The sequence below is a fragment of the Drosophila sechellia genome, chromosome 3L (assembly GCF_004382195.2).
Source record: "Drosophila sechellia strain sech25 chromosome 3L, ASM438219v1, whole genome shotgun sequence".
Lineage (NCBI taxonomy): Eukaryota > Metazoa > Arthropoda > Insecta > Diptera > Drosophilidae > Drosophila > Drosophila sechellia.
The window spans coordinates 15,523,398-15,548,775 of record NC_045951.1 but is presented as its reverse complement, the minus strand read 5'-3'; the positions used below and the strand labels follow the sequence as shown (position 1 = coordinate 15,548,775).

Below are 25,378 nucleotides of genomic sequence, written 5' to 3'. Positions count from 1 at the left end.
ACTTTTATTTTTCTTATAAAACTATAATTATTTATCTTTTTAAATCTTTGGCGTTATAAGTTTGGGAAGCTTGCCTTTTCTTATTTAGACACAACCGCTTTTGTCGTTTTCCGGTTTGTGTATCGGAAAAGTGGAAAGCGATTTTAATCGATAGCAATCGGAGGGAATTTTCAAATGAACGAAATGCGTACACAAATGCAAGGTATTGCAAAGAAATAAATAGAAAATACGATACATATCTAATATAAATCAAATTTAAGTTTTAAATCTTTAGCTGCATTTAAAGCACTGTCGGGTTATGGTTTTTTATAACCCTTTCCACTCTCGTAGAGCTTCTCGACTGAATACAAATTTAGTAACATGCATTGCAAATTTCAAAAGATTTTGAAATTCAAATTGGACTCCGAATGGATTTGGCCCACTGTGCCTTGCGCATGTTGTCTCTTCCACAGGGTAAACGCTACGTGCCGGAGTCACCCTGTGGTCGCGAAACTACCACCACGGCGGCAGCAACAACAACAAATACGGCAAGTGCTTTCTCTCAGAGAGCGCTCTCTTCCTTTTGGCACGGCACGCTTTTACAGTTATACAGCAGAGCGCGGCTTTTCACAAGCCTCGCTCCATAAAATCATTCAGTTTGTAGACAACGTTTGCCGTGGCCAAAAAAGAACGGACAAGCACTACTTTAGTTGGAGCACCATTTCCAACTGTAAACGGCAGCGCGATTATAGGCAACAAAAAAAAATAAGGAGAAAATAAGTACGCCTGTGTGTGTGCGATAGTGCGTACGTCACAGAAGGCGCTCGTGTGTGTGTGTGCTGTGGGAAAAATCAGTAAAATGTTTATGCAAATCATGCGACGAATGTGCGCCAATTGCGTTAAATCGTAAAGTGCATTAAGTGAAACAAAATTATATAATTAAGGAGCGGCCCAACGAAATAAACGAAAAGTGGTTTTTTATGAAATACAAAGGAAAAGTAGAAGTTGCAGCTCGTCTTCCTTTTCTTCGCGAGTGTTGGTGTGTTTGTGTTTGCGTAGGTGTAGGCGATTGTGGCCGTGTGTTGGTGTCTCGTGGCCAGCTGTCAGTGTGTGTGTGAGCGGCAGCGGGTGTCTGTATGTGTGCACTGTGGGTGCAACAACGTGAACGCTTCATCCCGGAAGTGATTTGTATAAGGCCGAAAGCCTCTGAAATTTTACACCCGAGCGGAAATAGTTGGTACGTAGAGCCCATACATTATCCATAGCAGGTTTCCATTCTTGCCATATTGCTACCGATTTCTTTGAGGGGGTAGTTGGGCACCAAACCAGGTTTAAAGGATATCATTTGCGATCTAAACATTTACTTTTTATAATAAAATAAAAATTCAAAATTTCAGGTAAACCTTTCCAAAAACTTGATATATTTTACATTTATTGGTATAAAATGAAGTATTCAAAGGATTCTGTGTCCCAGACAACGTGAGGTGCTAAGTTTGTGCTTGCAAATCCATCCATTTAATGCAAATATAAAATTTTAATGTGTTTTTGAGCATTGGTCATAAAGAGTGGCTAAATGTTTAAGCGCCACATTTTTTTTAGAGTGTTCTGTTGTCGGATTTACGTAGTTTCTATAGTTGGCATACAGAGACCACATATTTTCCAACGATGTTATGCATTTTTCACATTTTTCCGTTTCTTACTGTTTTGTTTTTATGGATTTTTTGTTTCTATCGATTTTCAACCAAAAACAACTGGGAAACAACATCGAACCATCCATCCGTGCGTCCCCACACACAAACACCCACAATTATTTCAGGGGGAAACCACAAGCAACCGCAACTACGTATGGCTACACACACATAAAGAAAAAAGGGTTTAAAGAAAAAAATCAAGTTTTCATATTTTAGGACTTTTTCAATTTATCATAATTTAATTTTAGTTTAATACAAACTAACGCGATAACTAAAGAACAAGTGGGCAAATATTTAACCTAATAATTTTAGGATGCACTCTGCCTGAGATGCTATCTTTTTCTTCAGTGTCCTTGTACGCAGGAGACTTCAACTCACTCATTTAACAGTATTTATAGACAGTTTTTTGTTTCTGCACGAAAACGAAGTTGAATTGCAGAATTTAATATGGCGGGCGGATGTGGCTTTTGAGTTTTACGAGTGCTGCTCGCCTGCGAGCTTCGAGAAAGGTGGCAGAGGAGCCGGGCCTCAATGGCCACTTGAGGTGTTTGCCCTGACAGTAAGGGCATTAATCAAGGGGCATGGAGGGGTTGGGGCGAGATGGGGCGGTTCGAAAAATGAAGGAGACACTTGTGGGACTGAAGAAGTTGGCCCTGCAATTGGCTAAACGTCTTCGTTATCAAATTGTCCTCGCTCAAAATATTGATATACAAACGAGGCGGCGGATTGCCGAGTTAAGATGATGATAAATACTCGAAATTGATTGATGTCATGCTTTTGTGTACCTACGGCAATGACGTCACCGCAGACCTATCCAGAAATACTAAGGAACGTGAGTTCATAAACATTTTCATTTTCAACCCCAAGGGATATAATGCTTCTTTTGGGAGCATTATAGTTTCGTATTTATAGTCAAGTTCAACCCTCAAAATGTTGTTGTCAACATTGCACTGTCCTAATGAACTACTCTACTGTCGGGGGTATAAAAAAAAAAAAAATAAATAAATAAATCCATGCAACAATAAAAAGTCGATAAATGGCAGAACATTGTTTTTAGGGAGCAAGGCTGAAAAATGAGTAGAACACAATATATGTAGGTACCAAATATTGTTTCGCTTGGAAAAGCATTTATTCGAAGTAAATTATTGTTGGTAATTTCGCAACTGTCAGACCAAAGTAAATGTCAAATCTTCTGTAATGCAACATTTGTGCTACATTTCATGTAACTTGCTTATGACATATTCTTTGGAACTTTGCGCTCACAACTTGCTAACTTTTCACCAGGCATTTGAGTCAAACTTTTTATCAATCAAACGCAAGACCAGGAAAATCCTTCATACATCTTACGGATACAATGCGGACAAGTTGGCTTATCGATAGAAATGCCAAATGTTAAGCTCCAGTGGCTTTCGTACAATTTCAGCCGTTCCTATCTGCGCTGCCATCTCTTTTTCTAACTCAATTTCTATCTCCATTTTTATTACAATTTCTTTTCCTTTATTTATTATATTTCTATTTTTGTTTCCTTTTCCATTTCTTTTTCAAATCCAATGACATGTCCCAGAGGTTCTTGCAACTTAAGCTAGCAAAGCACTTTGTCTTTCATCCTTTTCGCAGCCAACAATTAAGGTGTCCTTCGTCTTGGGCAATAAGAGAAACTGTCGCGTCAGATCAAAAATGCAGCATCTTAAAATATGAGCACCATTTTGGCTTCCGGTGGATTTCTGTCCTCGGTTGTTGTTCCCCCGCCGCTGTTGTTGGTGTTGTTCAATATTTACAACCTGATGGCGGCGATGAGGAGAACATCGCAGAACTGAATAAAACATGCGACAATCGGCAGGCGAAAATGTCCTGGCTGGAAGCATCCTGCGATGCTGCCGTTGCAGACACGTAGACGCCTTAATGACCCGGGGGATTACCACTGTAGACAAAGTCGGGAGTCCCCTAACTGTCGGCGCTCGTTTCTGCAGCCCGAAAATCCCCAACAAAGGCCAGGTAACCAGGATGTAAACTATGCACCGGCATTGCTTCATCCAATTAGTTTAATAAACGTAAACAAAAATGTTAACAGTTCCTATTTGCAATTAAAAAGCTATAAGCGGCAACCAATAAACGAGGGGTTGTTGGGTGCAAAATGGGGCCGCGGGGAGGGTGCACTGCAAGAAATGAGTGTATGTTCTTGTTTTTATTAAGAACACTTCAATAAAATTGAAGTAATTGTATACTGTTTGTTTGAATGTACAAGAATCTATGGTTTAAATACATTATTTGCTTATTTAAAAAGACAAATTGTGTGAATAGATATAATTTAAAATCGTATTCGATAATCCAAATATTATCTTTAGAATTGTGCCACAACTTAACCTCCATTTCTCTCAACTCATAAAAGTTTTTCCCAGTGCATAGATGTCTTACAGTGGGGCACATGGCGAACGAAATGTCAAAAGCAACCCTGCCGAGAGCACAACAACCACCCAGTGGGGCGTGTAAGTCGCAGAAAGGGCGGCAGAGCAGAGAAAGAGTAACGAAGCTCTCTCCACTCTCTCCGGATTAACCCTTGCGCGTGCGCTGAACTTGCCAGCGGACAAACACAAATGTCCATTGGCAATCCTTGGTGAGCAGCTACCCGCATGGCTTTGTCAACAGTTCCGTTGCTGGAGGAAGCCCTCTCTCGAAGACCCAAGCCCCCGCAGCCCCAAACCAGCGATAACCCTCTCCGGAATCCTGGCAACGTTTTTAAGAATGAACCACATTCCCGTACGTCACTGCCTTTGATTAAAGCATATGCAAACGTTTTTTTCCCCGTTTCTTCCACATTTTTCCCTTCATCTTTTGAGCCTGGAACATGTGCCGCATGTCCCTACGTACTCCCAGCTTAAATCCGTGGAGGATTTACATTGCATATGGCAAAATCGAATTGGCTATTCAGCTTGCGCCAGCTTGCAATTTTTGCTCGACTTGTTTTAAAGTTGAAATTTGTTTATGCGACCGACCGCAAAAATTTCTGTTTGTCCGCTTGTTTTTCTAGTTGTTGTCATAGGTTTAGCCAGTATCCGTTGGAAGGGTTTTCCGATGCAGGAACCGAAACATTTGTTTAGGCAAATATTATGGGTCCTGGGAACGCTTTATTGCCTGCACGAGTGGAGCCAGAATGAGCGGTGGAGCTGAGCTGAGGCCATCCCCATCCAATGGCCACGAAATCGATTTTTTTTCGTCAGGACTAACCGAAGGGAATTCTATCTGGCATTCGTGTGAAATTGGTTATCTGCGAGCTGCGAAATAGTTTACCGCATCAAGGGCAAGTCTAGTGTGCTAGCCTCAGCAAAAGATAATTACATTTACTTTTATATCTCATCAGATATATTACATTTTAGGCGTTTATTTGGTAAGCAACTTAGAAAGTGTTATTGGACTCTTTCTGCAGTAATTCGAAGGTTACAAGAGGGAATCGTTTAAAAACTCGAAAGAGTAAAAGATTTGATCTCATTATTTAATTCAAATATCTTCTTAAAATGTGCAATATCTTTGGAAGATAATAATTCAAAGCTATCCTTCTTGGAAACTTTCCCATCATTCAGGGCTATTCCCAGCGAAATTAAGAGTGGGCAATTTAAGGGCTCACTTACCTGCAAGACGTGGTGCCCAACTGGCCTTGGATGAGCCCCCAGCCACCTGCCTTGACCTGCTTGTGCGGTCCCGCTCGTATGTCATCAATTATACAGAACTGGGCTTACATCAGAGACTCCATCAGTCGGCTCGGGTTCGAGCCATCTGCTTAGCCCTAATGCGATGGCTCAGGCTGCCAAAAAAGTGCAAAGGGAAGGGAAGAGAGAAATACACGCTACACAAATGTGACACAAAATCCAACACCGGAATGCAAAATCCTTGACAGCAAAAGGAGCCGAATATCCGTTTATTTGTGCTTTAAGCCTTAAGCCTGCCATTAAAGGCCGGTTCGTGCCTCATTGTAGTTTTGAGGTTTTTTGTAGCCCCTTTTTTTTCCGACCAAAATGTATGCAACACGAGAATTGTATTTCACAGTTTGCACTTTTTGCCTCGAGGAATGTCGAGTCATAAATTTCATTTGCATATTTCAGTTGTCTGTCAGGGGATTTCCATTTGTGCAAAAATTGCAGTTATAATTGGCAAAATAATTTCACCCACCGCAGCGACAAGTGCAATTTTCTCAGTTTTCTGCAACAATGTTTTTATCTGCCCACGGGCACTTGGCCCTAACATCATTAAATTCTAATTGAAAAGTTTTGTGGACTGTCGCCAATTAGGCCGCATCTGAAGTGCAATTCCAGCCGCCAGATGGGCCAGTTGGATGCCGTCAATCCCGCCAAGAAATTGCATTAAACCCACCCAACCAAAGTGACGAAGAATTAAAACGTCAAAGTGGCCGCGCGAAAGGCGTAAACACGTTCGTCCTGCGCGGTGAAAAACGGGAAAAAAATTGTGCCAAGGCAACAAAATAACGAGAGGCTGGGAATCGCAAATTGGCCAGGCCAGAATCCTTGGCCAAAAGGGGGCGGCTGCAGGGCGTGGCGGCGGCATCACGCATGCATAACTGAGTAAATGAGAATTGAATTAAGTGCGGTGGCAAAACCACAAAATATACGCTTTTCTCGTTCTTTTTTTTTTAGAAAAGCATCGCAATCACTCAAAAAAAGTTTACATATCTTTTTTACATTATATTATCATTTTACATTACATTTACATTAACTTTTTTAAATGTCAATTTTATTAAAAAAAAAACTAAATTCTGTAATATATGAATTTTAAACTTATTTTACGTTAATACTAATTATACATTTTTAAATAAATTCTCAATATATCTGTGAGCTAATTTCATTCATGATTGAGACCAACAGATTTATTCGGCAATTTGTATGGGCGATATCCGGTTATTAAGGATACTCTGACATATTTTCTTCGAGTGTCCTTACAACTGCTGCTCCTCCTGCTTCCCGCACTCCTTAATTGAATTCTAAGCGGGCTGGGGGCGGAGCAGTGGAGCATTGGAGCATTAGAGCAGCTGGAGGTGATGGCTGGCGAGAGCCCGTGGCTTTGGCAAACAAATGCGGGCTTTGCCAAGTCCGTGCTCATGTCCTGAGATCTTGTTCCCCGGATTGTGGATTCAGGAGTCCGGATTGTTTGCCCCACGGGCAAGGTGATGGGGGATATCCGAGGTATCCGTGGTGGGGTGACTGCCTGACGCAAAAATTGAAAAATGCCCTGCTTGTTTTTCGCCCTGTTCTTTCAGATTGTTTTTGTTTGGTTTACGTTTTGTTGCTGTTTTTTCCTGTTGTGCATTATATGTACAACTAAACTTGATTTCCATATTTTGTAAGAAAAACACTTTGTGGGGGAGTTTTCTTTAAATGTGATCGGAATAAGGGAGGAAGGCTCATGGACGTTGCTTCTGTGGGTCTTCAATCAATATAAAATGAATTGTCTAATGTGAACCACTGATGAGTCATCATCTTTTGGTAATTCGAGAATAATCAGTGATTCCATTTTGGATATTTCATTTTTTAACACTGCAGAGAATTTGAACCAAAACTATGGGATATCCTTGGACTTAAACTCCGTTTAACCATTTCATCCTTATCCATAGCAATCTTCCTTGATTGAATTGAACAATCTACTATGCAGCGTTTTTAGACTTCGTTTTTAATTGAGTTTTTTCATAGTCTCTGCCATTTCCAGCTATTCCATTCACTATTCTCTTTTATACCGATGCCAATTTTCAGTTTTCCCCAATTTTTCGCGTTTGCATTTTATTTGGCTGGCTTTGCATTCTTTTTTTTTCCAAGAAATAATTGAATTTTTTTCGCCGCTCGGAGGATTGAAAACGGTGAGGCTGGAGTTCAGTGCGGATGTTAGCCATCTAATTGCGACCTTAATCATTTCATCTTTTTAGTTTCCGGCCAGGTTAGTCGGTGGTGTTTGTGTGTGTGGTAATCGAAATCGTCCTGCCAAAAGGCAGGGCAAATAAACTTGCAAATTTCGAGGACGAGAGGTGGACACTCCGTAGTAGGCAAATACAAACCTGATTCGATGCTGGTTTCGCAAAAAGATGAGCAAAACTGGCAACGAACACCGTTCACTTAGAGAAAATGACAATTACAAGATATAGATTGTTAAAATCTACTTCTTAATTCTTAATCTCAAATAAAAGATATAACTTTTTAAACTAGATTTATTCTGTAATTTAGTAAGTCGGATGTTAATCGTATTTTATCTCTTTTTTGAGGTCCCCCTTTTTATTTCTCTGTGCCTGTTTGCTGTTTGTTCCTGTTGCTGTGAACAGGAACAGCTGATGTGGATGCCTTTGGCTTTTTGGCCCTATCGAATCGAGTTAATTTGTGCCGGTCCAGGTCCTGGAGCCTCAACTAGGAGCCGCCTTCTCCTCCGGCAGCTGTGTTAGTTTTTGGTTGCTTTTAATCGAATTTTTGCTGTTGAGCTAACTGCGGGTTTTTGAACAGTTGACTGGGGCCAGGTTAAAGGTTTTTTTCATCTGGCTTGCTGCTTTTGCATTTTGCGTGTTGATCTAAGCGGTTTATTAGCCCCGATTTGCAAGTAAGCTGCTTAACATCACCCCCACCATGCTGGTCATTATTTAATAATGAAAAGAGAGGCGGTTTCATTACTCATTTCCATTCCACTGATAATCGAGCTTTAAGTTGGCGTTTTCGGTTTGAAAAGGCCTTTTGTCTTTTGGTTTATTGGCTCTGTTTTTGTTTTCTACGTGCAATCAGTTGATTTTCACGGAAACTTGTTTGTTTTCCAAGAAGAAAAGTATTTACCAACTTGTGGCGGCTATTCTAACAATGTGACAAATTCATTGAATATTCTGATTGATTTTCTCTATAAATGATTAATTGTCAAACTTAAGCTAGTTTGTTTAGGTCTTGAAAGACATCTAATGGAATGGAAAGCTCTATTGTCGTTGAAGCATGTTGACATTGTTTTCACTTAGAAATTTTGGAAGTTGGATTGATTGCATTGTTTCACTTTAAGCAATAAGTCAATAAAAATAAATATTTCTAAATAATAATTTAAGATTTAAAAATGATAATAAAATCTTTCATTTTCTTTATACTTCTGAAATGCAGAACAAATACGTTCATTGCTTCTGATTTTATTTTATAATTAAATTCTTTGAATGTCGAATCGACATTTAGACAGTCATAGTAGCAAAAAAGTGTTTTTAGCATTCATTTCATTCCCAGATATTTAATTTAGCATTACCCTTTTTCGTTGCATGCTTTTATGCAATTCAATTATTTAAGGAATTCAATCGAGAAATTATCGGAAAACAAAATATATTTTGCTGCTGCTGACACAGCAGAAGCGATCCGACATGAAATGTGGAAATCAATGTTAAATGGCAGTGTCAAATGACAACACAGCCGTCGGTTGAAGCATCCGAGGGGCGGAAGTTAGTTAAATATTGATTTTAATTTTCCACATAATTGCAATAAGTTGATGAATGTGGAGCCAGCTGTTGCAGTCATGTTTCCCCATTTCCTGCGCCGCCATCACCTCTGCTCCTGACGGTGTCTGATTCTGATTAAACATGGTGTCGGGGCAACATCACAAACAGGAACGGATGCAATAACAGGCATTCAACGAGAAATCGTGTTGAGGAGCCATCACCACGAAGGCTCTAAGTGGCACAGTGGGCAAAGGGTTATAGATTTAGCTAATCAGATAAAAACGAAGTTAAGTATGGAAGGAAATCTTTACAAACGGCATGGAATTCATTATCAACATCAACATAATGATGCATTAATCATCATAAATATGATAAATATTAAATCACCTGTAATAAATGCAGATTAGTATATTTAACAATTTAAGTTGAATGACCATCTAGTCGACGAAATTACGAATAATGTTGCTATAGATTTTCCCATTTTTTTCAACCCCTTCCACTGTGCACAAGCTCTCATTATGCTCTTGGCAGCAACGCCCTTTTGCTGTTCCTCATTTGGTTTCTGCTGCTGTTTCAGAATTTCCTCAATTCCCCTTCTCACAAAACTCTTGTCAGAAGGGGGTGCCCCATGATGAAAAGCCACTTACGCACAATTTTCACAACTCAAAAGCATTTTATTGATTGCACTTTAAAAACGCCGGGTTGAGGGCGAAACCAAAACACTCATACGCCACGTTGGCTGGCTGGCATACTGCTCCAGTAAATTTTTCAGACCCTCTCTGAAATGTGCGTGTGAGCGTTGGGTGCGTTTATTGACTGTCGTTTTTGAAATTGAGTTTTTCTGGCTCTTAGAGCCCCTTCCAGCAAAAATAAAGTTGGTTAAACTTTGGGGTCTTGCCATGGCTTGGCTGCAAAAGGCAATTTAGCCCTCGAGCTCTCAGCCAGATGTATGCAAATGTGGTTGGGGCTCGACAGAGAAATCAAAGTCATTTCTGCTTGCTTTTTTGTATTCCATCTTGCTGCTGGTTAGATAACACATTTGCCTACGGAAAACTCCTTATTTTCCGGTGCTCGTGCCCCCTCGGGGTTAATTGTGCGAGATGGCTAATGAACATGGAAAATTGGCAGCATCTGACAGCTGCGTTTTGAGGCTCAGCTTGCTAATTGTTTTTGAAACCGTTGAGTGAACATTAATAAGATGTAAATTCGAGGAAAACTAGAAAAGTCTTCTGCTGGGGAATTTACAATTGGTAATTGGGGCTTGTATTTTGGCGTATGAAATGTGAGTAGAAAAGTTTAATTGGCTGCAGAAATTACTTTGATTGTTAATTCATATGTTAATGAATTGCCCTAATGATAATAGATTTCTAGAAACAAAAACTTTAGAGATTCTTTGTGTAAGGTTTTATTTTGCATTTACTAAATGTTTTTACTTTTATATTTTATCGTATTGGGAGATATTTTATCGATTGCTTAGTTAGTTTTAAAATTTTGTAAAAAGGTTAGGTAAAGAAAAGTATTTAGATAAAGCACACAATCTCATAAATGTGGCATAAATGCCCAATATCTCTAATTATGACTTTCGAGCATCGATCGATTGCAACACACATTGTCTCACTTTCCTTATGTTTGCCATTAAGTAATTTATGCGAAATCAAGCCATCACCAGCTTCGATATATCTCAGCACTATTCACTGCCTTTATATGGCTGTGCATTGTTTGCAAATCGCTTAATTATGGTTGATGGCATTTTATTGGGGCATGGAGCCATAAAAGTTGGTCAGATCCCCTGTTCCTTTTGGGCCTACATCAATAATGGTCGGCTCCATTTTCATCTTCCTGCCTCAATAACCGGCTTTTGCTCTTCCCCCTTTTCCTTCCCGTTCCGCTTTCTTTTTTGCCTTGTGAATTTCTCCTAGTTGCCACGACCTAAAAGCATAAATTTCCCGTGGCTAGGCTAAAATCAACGCCAAATGCTCTAAACGTTTTGCTTATGATTTTTATTGCACGCACACAAACGCAAACTTATTCAGATCCATATATATATATATATATATATATAAATAAAATGGTATGTTTATATATAAAACCCTGTGTAGACATTTTGCCGCAGCCCCAAGTGCGAAAGCTTCAGAAAAACTGAAAAAGGCGACCCATGACGATGACTTGTTTGTTGGCAGTTGGCAGCCACGCCCCTTTTATACTCGGTGCGCCTATATGGGCAAGCACTTGGTTTATTTCATTAGGTTTCCTTTGATGGGACGCTTTTCATCATAACCGTGAAATGTAAAAATCATAGCATACTTTTCGGAGCAGCATAAGGAATTTAAAATCCACGTCATGCTATCAAGCCACAGGAATTTTGAATTATTGATTTATATTTCCTACGCTTCGATGATAGGAAAATGATTTTATTTTACCAAATAAAAGTGCCTTGGAAAATAGCTACCTACATCACGCGGAATGGAAATTCCTGCCGAGCGATAAAATCGCCAAAGTACATGCAAATGAAAACTTTAAGTTATGCGAAGTATCCACCATTCGTGGCTTCAATTTGGCTTTATCTTGACGCTTTTTTTTCTGTTGGCACTTGCCAAACAATGTCAGTTCTCAACTTTTAGCGCATTTTTCAAATTAGGTTAGCGGAACAGCAGGGGGAGGGGAGCAGGGTGGGAAGTATCTTAGGATGGCGGGGTGTGCGTGTGTAAGAGTACAGGGGGTATGCTGGTGCTAGTGCCAGTGAAAGTTTTCCATTGTTTCGGGCGGAAGGGAATGGGCTTGGCGGTAGGCTTGTTAGCATCCTTCCTTCCTGCGCTTCCTGCGTAAAAGCCACCATCTGCTGCCCGTTTAACCTTAATGTTAGGGGCAAACCAGAACCGCACCCTTCACACCCATGAACTCCTCTTTAAGTCCAGTGAAAAAAAAACAGTTTAGTTTCTGAAAACGAAGATTATGAAATGGAAAATGTCTTAAATGTGTCAAAGTGCTATATATGTAGATCCTGAAAATCAAGGTTATAGAATTGTTTAAGAATAATATTTATAAAATAGTAACTCTAAGAAATCTACAAATTCTACGTTTTGACTAGCAAATTCGAAGAATCCTGTATGAGTAAGTGTAACTATTTCAAATCGGTTGTAATTCTCATTCCAACGTAATGTTGATGAAATCAAAGCAAAAGTAGATCATCTTACATCTATCAAAGTTTATGTACATATTCCTTTCTGTGTATCCACATTTGCGCACTGTTCCATTTTGATGTGCACTTATTTTTCAATTTGAGCGCGTAAGCATCCATCGTCCTGTCAGTTTGGCGTCTCATTCAAACCCGTCCCAGGACTTGGCACTTCAACGTCATCTCGTAGAATTATCAGCGACTGCGTCAGCATCTGAATATAATGCTTACCTGCCCCGCCCCCTCACCACCCTACGTCCAGTGCTTTAGAGCGAATCCCTTGGCTTTCTATCTTTGGCTGGCCTTTGTTCTTGGCCATCTTGCTGGCAGTCGGCGTTGGCCAAGTTTTATGCTCGCTTTTTATGCCAACACGCCCCGTTGAGCAATTGTTGTTGCTTCTATGGGTGTTTTTAGTGCTCTTCTAATGAAATTTTTAAACGATTTCGTTTCACTTCACGGCCATCAGCAGATTGAAAAGTGAGAATTGCCGAAGAAGTTGCTAGGAAAATTCCCAGAAATTATTTCTACCTCTTGTCAGCCCTTCTTGACCCTTAAAAATGGCTACAAAGTTGCCATTAATGAGTTCGCACTAAAGGGTTAATTTGGGGGAACTCGTAAATCAACATTGTATTTTATTAATTAAGTTTGGTAACAACATGCAATTGGACTAATTTTGGGTAATATAATTTAATATCTGTATTTAATTTTATTAAATTGCATTTTCATTTGAATAATCATAGATATAATTATAAATAATATTTTAATAATTTTTTTATTCCGATAAATTATTCAACATATGCCTAGTATGAACAATGACACAAAATCGTAATATTATTTATTACTGATTATATTTTGAGCTACCTAATAGCTTATCAGTTAAACAATCCATTAGGTTTGAACAATCAAAAATTCTTTCTGTTTCGGCTTTCCCATAATTACCAAAGTAATAATCCCTTTACCACACGTACATTTACTAGAAACAGAATGTGTACCTTTAATTAAACTTAATGGCCAAGTAATTGAAAACGAAACACTTCAAAGAGTTGAGATTATTACGAAATTTAAATGAACCACCAACAGACACTAAAATATATGTGCTTCTCACCTGATTATGTGTGCGTTTGTGTGCTTGTGATGCTTTTCCTGTTCGGAGGAAGCTGTCGAGGTCATAAATTCGCTCCTGAAATGGCCAAGAGGAGAAGCAAACACACAAGCACAGCTGGAGGGTTTTAATTAGAACACCTGACTAACTAAAATACACACAACGTCACGAACGTAGTAATACGGCAACATAGTTAGTTTCCATTTATTTCAATTAAAAATTCAGTTTGGCCAAGGGGGAACATAAATATTCATTGGTAATCACATTGACCTTAGTCCTTCACTCTATCTCGCTCTCTCTCTCACCATCTCACCATCTCTTTTCCTCTTCCATTGCAGGCAGTATTTTGTGATGAAGTCATGTGGAAGTAGCAGTACAATTATAGGCAAAAGTTAATTAAACACTGCATCATTTGCAAACTGCAAAAAGGAATTCTTAACAATCGCAATAAAACTTTTGTCGAACAAAAGTAATTAAAGGACCTCACACACCCATACCAATACCCATACTCACTTGCAGCTATGCGACAACAAAGTTGGTAGGCGTGGCAAGGGGGCAAGGCGGCGAGGAGGCGAGAGGGGCCAGGTGGAGCACAGGCGTACATGGCCAGGAGTCAGCTGACGCTGCCAGCCGCAAACAGCTAACAGCTAACACCCAGGAGCCCCAAGCAGCGGGCGCCAAGGACGCAGGACGCAGGACGAAGTCGAAGCGACGGCCAGCAAAATGCAGAAGGAGAACAATGTCACGGCGGAGAATTGCCAATTTGTGGGGCCCTATCGCCTGGAGAAAACCCTCGGCAAGGGTCAAACGGGTAAGTGCGGGAAAACTCTTTCCTTTTACGAGTAACTAAGTGGGTGGTGGTGGTATCATTGCATTTGCCAGGCGAAGTGGCTATTCACTCGAGACTTATTTACTGTAATTGCACTTGAGTCTGCTATAACTATGTATTTGTAACCCTAAAGCAACTTATTCGAAATGCATCATATCTGACATAATAATAATAATTCAATGAAATCAAATGAAATCAAATTGGCTATAATGCCTGAAATTCAACAGCGCACGGTAATAAAACTGTTCAATAATCATTAAAGGCATTTAATTATATTAAATTGATGCAATAAAACAGTAGATAATTTAACAATTCTATTAGTTAAATATTTATCAAATCTTTTCAGACCAATAATTGCAATTAAATTGTAGTTTAGTCACTCATAAAGTTCACCTAATTAGCCATACTAATGGATTTACCCCCTTCCTACTCAGAAACTCAGAAACCACTTAGGAATATCTGCAATTCTCGGAAAAGTAATTGCAATTAAGATTTCTAACTTATTCTTATTGTTTCGCAGGTCTCGTCAAGTTGGGCGTGCATTGTGTGATTGGCAAGAAGGTTGCGATTAAAATAATCAATCGCGAGAAACTCAGCGAATCGGTGCTAATGAAGGTGAGTACTTTTGCGGGGTCGAAGGTCACGACTCGATGAAAACTTTTTCGCTGGCATCGGTTTATTGTTTTCCCACTGTTTATGATTTTGTTTTTCGTTTTCTTTTCCTATTTTTTTTTTTTTTTTTTGTATATTTTCTTGTTTGTCTTCTCCTGGCGTACGGGTCATAAAAAACTGTGACAATAAAATTTGTTTTGTGGTTCGTTGTTTTATTGCCCTGCTCCATGGAATTGTTACGTGTTTTTTTTTTGTTTATTTTTGGGGCTGTATGAAGGGATGTAGCGTTGCAGTCAAACTTACAGCCATTTGAACTTTTGGTCTTATATGACATGATAGGGAAAAGGGGAAATGCTTTCGCGAATTTAACAGACTGGCGTCTTCAGTGTGCCAAAGTCAGGGAAAGTCAAAAGTATACTTTTCATCTTTAGTGGGACTTTAATCTTTTGTCCCTTAAGTTTTTAATCAAGAGAGCTTCTCTTACATAAATATCAATTATCATACAAAAATACACCAAATTATCTGTGGTAAATATTCATTTATTCCGTAATCGATTTTCTGCCATACTCCAGAACGCACCACGTCCATTGTAATGCGTGTCAAACACTCTAAATAGATTTCATTCATTCCCAGACTCGCCGCCATTCTTTCGCTTCCAATAAAAGTCAGAGTAAAGCTCAACTATTTATCTTTTCTCTGCTGTCATAATAGAACCACCACCCACAACCACTATACCATGTCTACCAAAAATGTGGTGCACTTTTTTGTAGGACACTGAAAGGACATGGGACAAATTAGTGCGTGCGACAACAAAGTAAAACAAAATTGACTGTCCTCCACTTTTGGGGCGGAGTTTTCGGGGTGGGTGGGTTGAGAAAAGCTCAGACATGTAGCACAATCGAAATGCAAGGTGAGATCGTGGGGTGCAAATGAAGATAAAGAACCGCCGATGATTGCGTGTGGTGTCCATGTTGTAGGGCCAGCTGGTCGGGACACGCAATGAGAAATCGGACGCCATTCGGAGGACAACAATGGGCTATTATGGTCGGCCAAGCACCAGGCACTTTGAATGCATTCTAAGGATAAGTGCACTTTTCAAAAATACTTGAAGAAAAAACCCACGACTTAAAGAGGGATATAAAAAATTATATGAGTTTTTAAAAGATTATAATAAGCTTACAATAATAATAAGATTAAAATAGATTTTTTAAATAATTTTGTATATTATTATATTATTATTACTTTAAGTTATTGAGTATAATTCTTTTTTAAATATTGCTTTGTTTTTATTATTGATTTGATTGGTTTATTTTTTCTGCGAGTGTGGGTGTGGGGATTTACGAGGAACCTGGCAACATTGTCGATAAGTCGATTAAAATCGCTTATGTGCTCCACTCTCCTCTGCTCTCCTCTCCGCGCAAAGGTTGAACGTGAAATCGCCATAATGAAACTAATCGATCATCCACACGTCCTTGGCCTGAGCGATGTGTACGAGAACAAGAAGTATTTGTATTTGATATTGGAGCATGTATCCGGCGGAGAGCTCTTCGATTACCTGGTGAAGAAGGGTCGACTGACGCCGAAGGAGGCGCGCAAGTTCTTCAGGCAAATCATCTCCGCCCTGGATTTCTGCCACTCGCATTCGATTTGGTATGTCCCTGGTGAAAGCTTCCCATACTTCAATCAGAACTTCAATCAATACTGGATTTATTCTGCGTTTCAGCCATCGCGACTTGAAGCCGGAGAATCTGCTGCTGGACGAGAAGAATAACATTAAGATAGCGGACTTTGGAATGGCTTCCCTGCAGCCAGCTGGCAGCATGTTGGAGACCTCCTGCGGTAGCCCACACTACGCGTGTCCAGAGGTCATACGGGTAAGTCTCGCAGTGAAAAATGGCCAAAAGATTGCCCGACCAGGCAGCCACTCGCATCCCCCAATCCGCACGAGTGCGGCAAACGCATAAACGTCAATCAAGACGAACTTTTTAGCACATTTTCAGATGCAGCAGCGGTGGCTTCAACTGTGCAGAAAGTTGGAGGAGGCGGCTCCTGGAGTCGCTTTCCTATGCAAATTTCGTCAGCTCCCTTCTATGCAAATGCACGTCATGTGCGCATATGATTTCCCATCTCGGGATGCACTGCGTTCTCTACACCCAGCAAAAAGTTGCGAGTCGCCCCTTAAAGCGTTCGATTTTCCGCCAAGGATAAACGAGGTCCTTCTGGTTTCCCCAAAAGAAACATTTTATTGCTAGTTAAAAGTCAGTTATTTTACTTTTCAGCATCCTTCAATTTGGGGAATCACTTTCATTTGTTGCTACACAACGTTTAAAACTGAAACCAAGCTGGCAATTTACTTTGCTTCTAAAGTAGCTTATGAATTGTTTCTTTGATATTTATTAAGAATTTTTCGTCCTTAGAAACCTACTGCAGCCTTAAGAAAGAATATATAGTAATTTGACAATTTTCTTAGTGTACCCTGCATCATATCCTTTGAGCGGAGCTGCTGCAGCTTCTGGCGAATCTTTATAGCTTCTGCACCCGTAATAAATTCATAAGGGGAATTTTAAAATATCTCCTCGTTCGGTCTTATCATATACTCTGGCTGGGTTATAAATCTGGCTTGCTACGTGATGTTTAGCTTATCTGCACGCATACGAGTATATTCTTTTATAAATATTCAACAGTCAAAGCACTGAGGGGATTGGGTGAAATTCCTTTCCAACGTCTAATTGATGACTGCTAACCAAATCTGCACTGCCAGGCAAAAACCTTGACAATTTGTAGGGGAAAATTGCGTGGAAAGCCCATGTACTCAATCACATAAGTGGTCGTTTATCAATCTTTGGAAGGTGGCAGGAACAAGCAGAGCTGCAAAGCCGGTTTAGGGTTACCGATAAACAAAACTTGGTTTGGGTAATCGAGCGTACACCAGAGTTATAATCTTACAAATTGGAGTTTCGAGACTAGCTGTAATTGGAAAGTGTTTATGAGTTATGGGTGGGCTTGGAGTCATGAGAGCGATTCATTCCTCATCGGAATAAAAGACCACTTCTTAAAAATAAAGTAAGATGTTTAATAGCCTTTAAAAGATTGTAAAGTAAGAGGCTGACTAGCTTAAATGCCTTGTACTCGGTGGGGTACAAATAAATCCGATGAAATATGTTTAGAATCATTAAAAAATAACACTCCTTCGTGCGGCAAGTCTTAAATATCTCGCATTACGGGGTAACTACGTGGCCAGCTTTTACAATCGTGCTACACAATTACACATTGTAGTGGGCAACAAACTACGAGTCATTGTCCCATTTACCTGCAAAGTCAATAACCGTCCCCTAGGAAAACCACGATTCGTCGGAGTGGGGCAAACTTGGCATTTGATGGACACGTCAATGGACGTCAACGAGTTGAACGGACCACCCACCCACCACCTCTGACCGTCTTTAAATAGAAAACTTTTTAAATTAGTAAGCATTCGGTTGGGGATTATGGCAATCCCATACGAATGCGGTTCGATGAAAAAAAATGGATAACGATTTGGGGCCACGCACAAAGGCCAATCGAATTTCAAAATAATCAAGCTGAAAGCAAACATAAACCGAATATCCAAACAAACAAACAAATGCTCGTCTTGGAAATGTCTCAATTTCTGATTTCGCATTTCCCCCCACACTCTTATCATTTTTCCAGGGCGAGAAGTATGATGGCCGCAAGGCGGACGTCTGGTCCTGTGGGGTCATCCTTTACGCCCTCCTGGTGGGTGCTTTGCCCTTCGACGACGACAACTTGCGCCAGCTGCTGGAGAAAGTCAAGCGGGGCGTCTTTCACATACCGCACTTTGTGCCGCCGGACTGCCAGAGTCTGCTGCGCGGCATGATTGAGGTCAATCCGGACCGGCGGCTCACGGTGAGTCATCCCCGATACATTCACACCCGAAATGCAGTCAGTGGTGATCTGATCCGACAATGTCAATTCCCAAAACTTGGTGTCTTGCTAAGAGCACTTAAAAAAAATGAATATTTGCTTATAATTATTACATTTTATGATTGAAGCTATTTCCTTCAAGCTTTTCTAACTATTTTTATTTTATATCAGAAATTGCAATAATAATATTTAAAACGTTTTAAACTTTGTAAATTAATAAATTTCACTTTAAAATCAATTTAATGTAGTGCATAAATTTTTAAAGCTAATTGAAGTGCACTAGCCTGTTGCGTGTTTTTTTTTTCGAGTGTGGGTGGTGAGTCATTTTGAAAGCCACCCCACCAAGCGTTGGTTGGTTTTCGGGTCACCACGTTGCCAGCTATTTTATCCACCCCCTTTGCACTTCCTTCCCTCAACTCGTTCTTGCTTCATTTCCGACCGCGTCCAGCTGGCTGAAATCAACCGCCATCCGTGGGTCACAGCTGGCGGCAAGGGGGAGCTGGAGCTGGAGCTGCCGATGATGGAGGTGGTGCAGACACACGTTATTCCCACAGCCACCGCGGTGGATCCGGATGTGTTGAACGCGATTTGCTCGCTGGGCTGTTTCAAGGAGAAGGAGAAACTCATCCAGGAGCTGCTCAGTTCAAGGTGAATTCGAATGAATACTTTATTGCGAATTTCATCTAACTTAATTGTTTTACATAACAGTCACAATACGGAGAAGGTTATATATTTCCTGTTGCTCGAGCGCAAACGAAGACGACCTGCGCTGGAGGATGATGATGAGATTGCGCAAAAGTCCCGCAGCGAACTGGACGCAGTGGATCCGCCGCGTAAGCGTCTGGACACCTGTCGCATCAATGGCACCAATGCACCCAGCTATGGGCAAATTTCGGAAGGTTCACCGCTCACGCCAAGACGACAGGCCTTTAAGTGAGTAACTTAATTCAAATTGAATTCCTCAAATACCGGACTAACTTATTTATTCTTTTTTTTCAGTTTCCGGTCGTACAGCAGCACCCGGAACCACCAACGCCGATCGCCCACAACTGTTTCCTCCTCGGTGCGGAGCTCCTCATATCACAGTCCCACGCGCTGCAACTCTCCGATGAGTTCGGCACAGCAGCAGGCGAATGCCATATCGCGACCATCTTCTCCGGCGGCGGGCACCCGGCACTCCACGTACGGTGATCGAGATCGTTCTGGACACCACTCCTCCGTAAGCCGGACACCGTCGCACAGTTCGCAGAAGAGCATCGAGGGTGATGTGGTGGTGGTGCGGGAGCCGCGAATCGAGCGGAGGGACTCACTGCGTCAGGAGCGCGGCGGAGGATCGCCGAGGGATCGAGGCGATTGCGGCATACCGCCGGGCAGTCCGGGCGGCAACTCGAGCGGATCCACTTCCGCCTCGCCGTCGGTGCACCACCGTGCCAACTCAGGTCCGACCATTGCCATTAGTATGTTCCACGATCCAGATTCGAATAGTGGTGTGTGCATGCCCCGTAGATCCCTTGAAAAATAGCAAACCAATACAGAAACAAGATCAGATTTAAGCCAGAATATTAAAGATCTTGTTTCATGTACTTTCTATACCGATCTGTAATGGCTATTTTAGTATTTTCAAGTATCAATTGAGCTTAATTCATATTTTTATCAATAACATGTGCTTGAACATATCAAATTAACCATAAAACACATCGGTTAGATAACTAAAATCATGATTTCTGTACAAAAGGATGTTCTGAAATAATCTTTACAATTCTCACTTACAGTTGCAAATCCCAATGGCTCGCCCATGATGAACAACAGCAGTCCGGGAATGCCCGGATCTCCTTGCAATACACCTGGTGGTCAGTTGTGGAAGACGCGGCTGACAAATATCAAAAACAGTTTCTTGGGCAGTCCGCGGTTCCATCGCAGAAAAATGCAGGGTAGGTGTTGTAACCAAATTAAAATGAAAAATGATAATAACTTTTGCTTTAATAACTTTTCACAGTTTCTGCCGATGAAGTGCACTTGACGCCCGAATCTTCGCCAGAGCTTACAAAGCGCTCCTGGTTTGGAAATCTCATAACAACCGAGAAGGATGAAACCTTTACTATTTTGGTCAAGGGCAAGCCCATTGCCACGGTTAAGGCGCATTTGATACACGCATTTTTATCCGTAAGTAGCTATCTATATATCTATATCTTTTCAAATATTAACTTCGACGATATTTTTTTTCCTACAGATGGCCGAACTATCTCATAGTGTGGTGTCGCCCACCTCGTTTCGTGTGGAGTACAAGCGGAATGGCAATGGACCTGTCATGTTCCAGCGTCACGTTAAGTTCCAGGTAAGTTTAAAAACCATCAACAGGAATTCAGTGCTCTAATGGTATATGACTAATTTCAGGTTGACATCAGTGCTATTTGCAAACAAGGTGACATAGCGGATATGTTGTTTGCTTTGACATTTACGCTGCTATCAGGTAATCAATACGTTGTTACTAAACTATGTATACAGTCTTATTGAATTGCTTGCTTATACAGGTAACATTCGGCGTTTTCGTCGCATTTGCGAGCACATCCAATCCCAGGTGTGTTCCAAGCGATTCCCGGGTCCAAGTAGTCCGCCAACGGTGACCAGCGTGACCCAGGCAGTCTCGGAGAGCTCCTCCTGCGGATCGGTGTCCAGCGAAAGATTATCGTACAAGCGACAGGTGGTGAGTTTAATTATAGAGCAATTTCCAAGATCGTGTAACTAACTGAGTTGTATTTAGATTGAAAACGATATGGAGAACGATTCCATATTCTCGTACAAGTCGGGCAATGGACGTCGGGCCTCGACCACAAACAACAATAATGCCAATCCAGTTGACATTCCCGGAAGTCCCATTGCAGTGCGATCCAAGTAAGCAGCTCCAAAAAGCAAAATATAATATTGTATAGTTCCGAAAATATTTTTTCTGGATTTAGGTTATTTGCCTAAGGATAAATATGTAAAATAGTATATTGTATAAAGAATAGTATTCTAGTAAATTTTTCTTCATCAATGAAATATAATATAAATATAAACTAACTTGAATTTGAAAATAGTGGATCTGTTAAAAGGCCTTTCTCCTAGAAGCACAAATTTTCAGGCTTAAATGAAATAGATATTTTTGGAGCTACATAAATTGTTGTGCATTATTATTAATTGATTATAATTATACTAAAAATATATTAATTAATGGTTTCCACTTTTTTTTTAGCTCTGAGACCGCTGAGCACGAACGCAACCGCGAGCTGCAGAGTGAGCGTCAGGCGACAACGATGTCCGGTAGTGCAATCGCATGAGAATTATTTCTCTGATTTAGTTACATTTTTCTCCAGGACATTTGTTTCGATATGGCACTAGTGAGCGAGAAACGCAAACAGATATTGTAAACCAACTAACGAACGAATCAGCCACTCAAACAGTATTTTTTCTAGAGTACCATCAGCCAGAGATCTTCAAACTAAGTAAACAAACACACACGAAAATCCGAATAATATACCAAAGCAATAATAGTGGAACTAGCATACATATGTAAAACGAATCTGAATCTGAACTTTTGAATGCCGAACGAATGAACAGAACTTTGCTAGCTGCTCTAGCTTTTATCGAACTTGATTTTCTATTAATTGTTATTTTTTTATTGACTTTTTGTATGTGTTCTTTTGAGGGACATTGTTGCCGCCGCGCCTAAAAAGCTTGCAAATAAAAACACCGTGTAAAAATATACAAAAAATCAAGTTAGCACTAGCCTAAGTCGAACCAGTTATTCTAGTCATTTTCTTTACCTAGACTAGGCCTCGTATTTAGCTACGCAAATGAGGAATGCTACTCAAGAAAATTCGCCGACGATTTGTATAGAGTGTATAAAGAAGGATATTACGCAAATGCACTGATCTTTAAATACTAACTAAAGTAACAGAAATGAAACACAAAACAAAAAAAACTTTTGCATTACCTTAGCGTTGCTGTTTTTTCTAACAAACCAAATCGATATAACTATTTTGCTAGCCATAAAAACAAAAACCGACGAAGCAGGACGTAAAAAGCAAACTATTTTTCCTAATAACAAAATACTAAACAAAACGCGTCAACTTTCGAACTTCAGACATGCATATATGACGATCAAAAGAGTGTTGTGCGGTAGATAAACTCAACAGATATTGACAGGAAAGAAGGAAAACCAAAATATATAATGTATATAAGACACCGAATTACTAAAACGGCACAGCACATGCCCTAATAAAGCATATACAGCACATTAAAGTAACGACATTAAATACCAGAAACCATATATTTTGCATGGGCATGAAATAAAGCTTTCTTAACCGATACTTGTATAAATCGATTGGGACGAAATATATATCTACGTATAGAATGGATCGGGGATTGTACAAATTGCTGGGTTGCATCAGAGACAAAAGAAAACCCAGGAGAGAAATTCAATTGGAGGTGGTATATTTTTTATTGAAAAACGAGTAGAGCAAAAAAGCTGTCCAAGAATGCACAAATCGCATGCTGTCGACGACCTACTATAGTCTTTCTCTCAGTGTAAGACGTGTTTCGCATGGCAAACCCACAAACAATCACATTGAATCCTTCCCTACCTTACTTTTGAGTGGTTTTCATAGTTTATAGATTCTTTTGTAGCACCCAAGCCAATCAGAGTTCTTTTTATAACGCATACGATGATTTGAAACTAAAAGACTTAAGAAATCGACATAAAGCTAATGAAATCCAAACAAAAAACCGTCCATTTATCCACTTAAAGCTAACAACAATGTAGAAGCACCTCAGCAATTTGTGGAATCTACTGGATAAGAATGTAAGGGAAAAACTGAATATTGTATGTAACGTGTAAAAGGATATAGATCTATACTGAAACTGTGTATGACAGCAATATCAAAATAGTCAGATGGGGAGTATGAAGCGATACTAAAACGTGATTAGAACAAATATTTAACGACAAAATACGACAAGTTAAAAAATGCTTAATAATAAACCGAGTTAAGGTCGCGTAAAACATAATAAATATTAAACATACCTATTTAAGAGTATTGAATCAGTACTTGAGAAAAAAACACACACACGAGAACGAACTCAAACAAGAATCATGCAATAATATTGAAATGAAATTACTTTCTAGCATTAACTACGATACATCAAATTATTTATCGCTCATCATATGGAAAATACTCAAGAAGAAACGCATTTAAGCTGAACATACATTCAAAATTAAGCTCACCGACTTGAAGAGATGGCATTCTTATATTTATACATGCATATATCATATACACCTTGATCATATTGTATTCTGTATTTACTTTCATATACAAGAACAAAGTCCTACCAGCATACCCAACATATACGAAGTATACATCTATATGCCTCACCTGCATTCGTACATCCATATATATGTATTTACATACAAGCGCATTTAATACAAGTTACATTTCATCACCACAATTGTACCATAAGAAATGTAAAGATCATATTTTTCACTCGATACTAAAACGTAATAACACTACACGTAAGCATTACTAAACGCTCTGCAAACTAAACTCCAATCGCGGCTACGAGGAAAAGTATAACGATAATTGCTTTATAAGGACTCCAATCCAAACACCTAATACTCAATGCTGCATTATGCCACGCCTACCTTTTTACCTTAACTGACGCCTATACTAGATGATCAACCAATCTTTCGCGCTCTTTTCAAAAACATAATCACCACCAAACCCAACTAACTCATTTTAACTGCTTCGCACTGTTCAATGAGCAGCGAATATTTGCGCCGAGATAATTTTATATGCAACGTATACATATTTCTATCTATAGTATATATATACACCCCGATATATATATACATTTACACGCATTATACACAAAAGCAAGCGCTTTACTTCAGATGCAAATGCAGTGCAATGGAGAATGTTTATTACTCATTACAAAATAAACGATTCGCATACTTATTAAAATACATTTAGAGGGTAATGTTGTGTATTGTACTACGCTTTTTACGTTGTTGTTTTCGTTTTCCCCTGCGTTTCAACATAATATTGTAATATTGTAATTAGTTCTGCAAGTGATTACGGCTAAGTTAAATACTGCATTGTGCGCTTTGTTTTGTATCTTCGGATATAAGTTGAATGATTGTATTTTGTAATTTAATTTTAAGCTTGAGGAATCGCGTCTGAGGTGGATGAATCGCAGCCAGGCCGAGATCGAACCATACAAGAGATAAATATTAGAACCAACAAGTGTAAGGAAAACAACAAAACCAAACAAAGAAACAAAAAAAAAAAACCAAACAAAATGGCATCTGTTATTAGGTTAAAAGAATTATTGATATTGTTTGCAAGAAAATGTGTGAAATATATATAAATACAAATAAAATACCACTTAGCATAAAAACAAACCGTGAACAGACAAGCAAACAACAACAGATTGTAATTGCAATTTAAAAATAAAATTAATATTTCAAATAATAACTAAGCTGTTTTAGTTAAATGCCAATGGGAAGTACTATGTGACCTATGGGGCGTATGCGTAATTTTATTTGATTTATTTTTTGTTGATTGTAGAAATTGTGTTTGTTATGAAGTTAATT

General features: G+C 39.6%; 1 protein-coding gene across 3 annotated transcripts; it reads left to right on the top strand.

The window, feature by feature from the left end:
• Nucleotides 1-626: 626 nt before the first annotated feature.
• On the top strand, nucleotides 627-25,259 carry LOC6605837 (serine/threonine-protein kinase BRSK2). Of its 3 annotated transcripts, none has more exons than XM_032718704.1 (16): nucleotides 627-1,216; nucleotides 13,730-14,202; nucleotides 14,741-14,835; nucleotides 16,256-16,482; nucleotides 16,556-16,706; nucleotides 18,520-18,735; nucleotides 19,202-19,401; nucleotides 19,462-19,686; nucleotides 19,753-20,192; nucleotides 20,526-20,684; nucleotides 20,750-20,916; nucleotides 20,984-21,088; nucleotides 21,148-21,223; nucleotides 21,285-21,457; nucleotides 21,515-21,645; nucleotides 21,986-25,259. In XM_032718704.1, exons 2-16 carry the CDS (start codon nucleotides 14,115-14,117, stop codon nucleotides 22,068-22,070), a joined length of 2,538 nt encoding a protein of 845 aa, XP_032574595.1. In that variant the 5' UTR covers nucleotides 627-1,216; nucleotides 13,730-14,114; the 3' UTR covers nucleotides 22,071-25,259. The 3 variants fall into 3 exon arrangements, with proteins under 3 accessions (XP_032574595.1, XP_032574594.1, XP_032574593.1); XM_032718703.1 differs by having other exon boundaries at nucleotides 19,753-20,210; XM_032718702.1 differs by having other exon boundaries at nucleotides 19,753-20,240.
• Nucleotides 25,260-25,378: the final 119 nt, after the last annotated feature.

Bases quoted from the DNA above. Each gene is read 5' to 3' on its own strand.
- LOC6605837 (XM_032718702.1), top strand. From the start codon at position 14,115: ATGCAGAAGGAGAACAATGTCACGGCGGAGAATTGCCAATTTGTGGGG. The intron at 21,458-21,514 runs GTGAGTTTAATT...AGTTGTATTTAG, and splicing joins TATCGTACAAGCGACAGGTG to ATTGAAAACGATATGGAGAA. The intron at 21,646-21,985 runs GTAAGCAGCTCC...CTTTTTTTTTAG, and splicing joins CCCATTGCAGTGCGATCCAA to CTCTGAGACCGCTGAGCACG.